The sequence below is a fragment of the Penaeus monodon genome, chromosome 19 (assembly GCF_015228065.2).
Source record: "Penaeus monodon isolate SGIC_2016 chromosome 19, NSTDA_Pmon_1, whole genome shotgun sequence".
In the NCBI taxonomy this organism is placed as follows: domain Eukaryota; kingdom Metazoa; phylum Arthropoda; class Malacostraca; order Decapoda; family Penaeidae; genus Penaeus; species Penaeus monodon.
This window is the reverse complement of record NC_051404.1, coordinates 36256867-36259479: the sequence shown is the minus strand read 5'-3', so window position 1 is coordinate 36259479 and position 2613 is coordinate 36256867. Positions and strand designations below refer to the sequence as shown.

Below are 2613 nucleotides of genomic sequence, written 5' to 3'. Positions count from 1 at the left end.
AGGAAAGAAAAAAAACCCAGCCACTATGTAACTAAGTAGTTAGTCAACCTAAACAGCCAAAATATTTCAGACTTATTTTACATGGTAAAATAGAAAGAAAAAAACAAAGTCTAGTATCTTTCCTCCCACTACCTCTTTTCCCTTTTTTGTGCATTTTGCTCATCACTATTGCTGTTTAAATCATTGCCTGTTTTTTGACATTTCACAAGGACCGTGGGGAAAAAAAATCTAATACTACGTTCAACATAAAACTGTGTAGGATGTAATTACCATAATTACTGGGTTAATTCAAAATCCATCATCAGCTCTACCAGTATAACAAACAGAAAACTGTCTTTAACAATCAGCCATTATATAGTGCTATTGACTATTAATTTATATAAACATTCTAAGAAAACAGGTAAATCCTCTTGGGGAAATTGAAAGGCTGCAACTCCTTTTCAAACAGCAACAAGCCTTTAATAACATAATCTTTCTTAAAGACATTTTTCAAGTCAGCTAAGATTCGCATGTTAAATTCTAAATATATGATAACCAATAACCATAAGGCAGACAGTACATGGATTCAATAAACAAATTTTAGGTTACTCATTTATGATATATGAATTACAAATTCTAATGTATTGTAAATAACATCCCGATAATGAGTAGTATTGAGTAATTGCATCTGTACCTTCAGTACTTCAGCAAAGGCTAACAAACCTCCTTTATATATACTCTGCCATGATAAAGAGCTTGGATATGTTCTTTCTTGGACAATATATCTCCATGGATGTCTAAAAGACCTCTACATTTTGTAGAAACAAAGAAACTAGCATCAGGCATCTATGTTCTGACAGCTTATTGGAACATATCAAATAGCTAGCTGGAATGTAACACAGCATATACCTAGCTGTTATTTACATATCAAACAACTTAAATTTCAAGTTGCCACAAAAAAAATAAAGAAAATAAAAAGTATCTCTGAATTTTATAGTATCAAATATGATGTGTCATTAGCCTTGTGGTTGTTACATACTAGAAAACACCTTTTTCTTTTACCTCCTAAGTACGCTTATCTTAGCAAAACTACAGTAAACCGATGTTTCTAACTCTCAATCTATGTCACCCAGGCTGATGTTGAATTGGTCCTGGGTGTCCAGGGTAACTTTTCACCTTAAACTAGGGTACTGGCTTTGAGGAGCAGCTGGTCCAGGGAGACTTCTATTTATCTTTAAAATCTGATGCTAAAAGATAGAACATGGTTTCCTTTACAATTTCCCTGACAATGGCCCCCACACATCCAACTGAAGTTACTTTACTTGAATAATACATAAAAAATGTACATTTCCATGAATTCTTTGTGCAAGAGCAACTTTCAGAATTACGACCAAAACCTATGGGATACTGCTGTGTGTTCCAGCCTGCTGTTTTGTTGAAAATGAGCCTTGGAACTTACATAAGCCAGGTTCTTGTCTTAAATATTTAATGTTGCCAAAATTCTTTGGAATGGGTAAAATGTTTGTCTACTTGTAGGTCTAGTACGTATATTCCTTATACCTATTCCGACTTTCTTCAATGTAACCAATTCATCACTTCTCACACTGACATTAAAGCATGTTTTCACTCTGAGAAAATGACACCAAAATCACTATGAAATAAACATACTACTGATCAAGATATCCCAGAAACACTACTTATGAAGCCAATATCAGCTTACTCACATTTTATATACATGCAACCATTAATGACAACCTCAAAGAGCAAAACACTCAGCTCTAAAACCAGAAACTCAGCCCAAGACCACCATCACAACCGTGACCTTTAAATAGGTCCTGCCAAGTCCATCACCACCATCACCCTTTCCCCACATCTATACCTTTTTTAATATTCCTCTAAAATTTCACTAAAAGGCACTTCCTAAACTCACCAGCATTGTGCGAAGATTAAAATGACGATAAAGGCCAGTGTTTCAAGGCCTCCGATCCTGCAACACCTGCGAGGTCCATTTCCCATTTTAAATCCCGACCGATCCGCAGCCCTTGCCCAGCCGCGGCCGAACATCACCCTTATTTCCACCGATTTACGTCCTTCCACGCGCAGCAAGAGTGCACCCGACGAGGCGTTAGTGTCCGGGGAGTATTCCTTGATTGGCCCATGGTCTCATTTTCAAGAAAAATCCTACAGGGGGGGATCCTGCGGAATTTAAACGGGAGAGAAAATCCGCGAGCCTCGGCGACTCCGCGACTGACGTGGGATTTGTTTTGGTCAGTGTTGCCAGCGCTGAGGCCGCTGACTGCGCTACCTTCCCGCTACAGACGCATGGCTAGCGGAGTTCTCATGTTCATCTGAACGCGATTCTTCACCTTTTATTGGGAATTTTGCTTACACGTGCTTTGCTCTGCAATGAATAAAAACTGTACTTGAACTTTCTGAACTTTCCTTGCGCTAGAATTGTTGAAATCGATATAAAAAAAGATTCGGCAAACGAGAGATCGTCATAAAATTGCTATATTTGGTTCTTTACAGGTAAAACCTCAAGAACATTTGATAACGGTTAATAAAGCGCATAATAGTCCTGACGCGATACCACTTATCAGCACATATTATTCGTGATATTGAGGTCGAACTACA

The 2613-nt window shown here is 37.8% G+C and overlaps 1 protein-coding gene across 1 annotated transcript in view; it reads right to left on the bottom strand.

The window, feature by feature from the left end:
• LOC119585401 (SUN domain-containing protein 2-like) overlaps positions 1-2233 on the bottom strand; it is a gene marked incomplete in the record, with an annotated part of 88891 nt that extends 86658 nt beyond the window's left edge. The window contains 1 exon segment of the mRNA XM_037934064.1: positions 1910-2233. Coding sequence (XP_037789992.1) covers positions 1910-2043 — 134 coding nt within the window.
• Between the last annotated feature and the right edge of the window lie 380 nt (positions 2234-2613).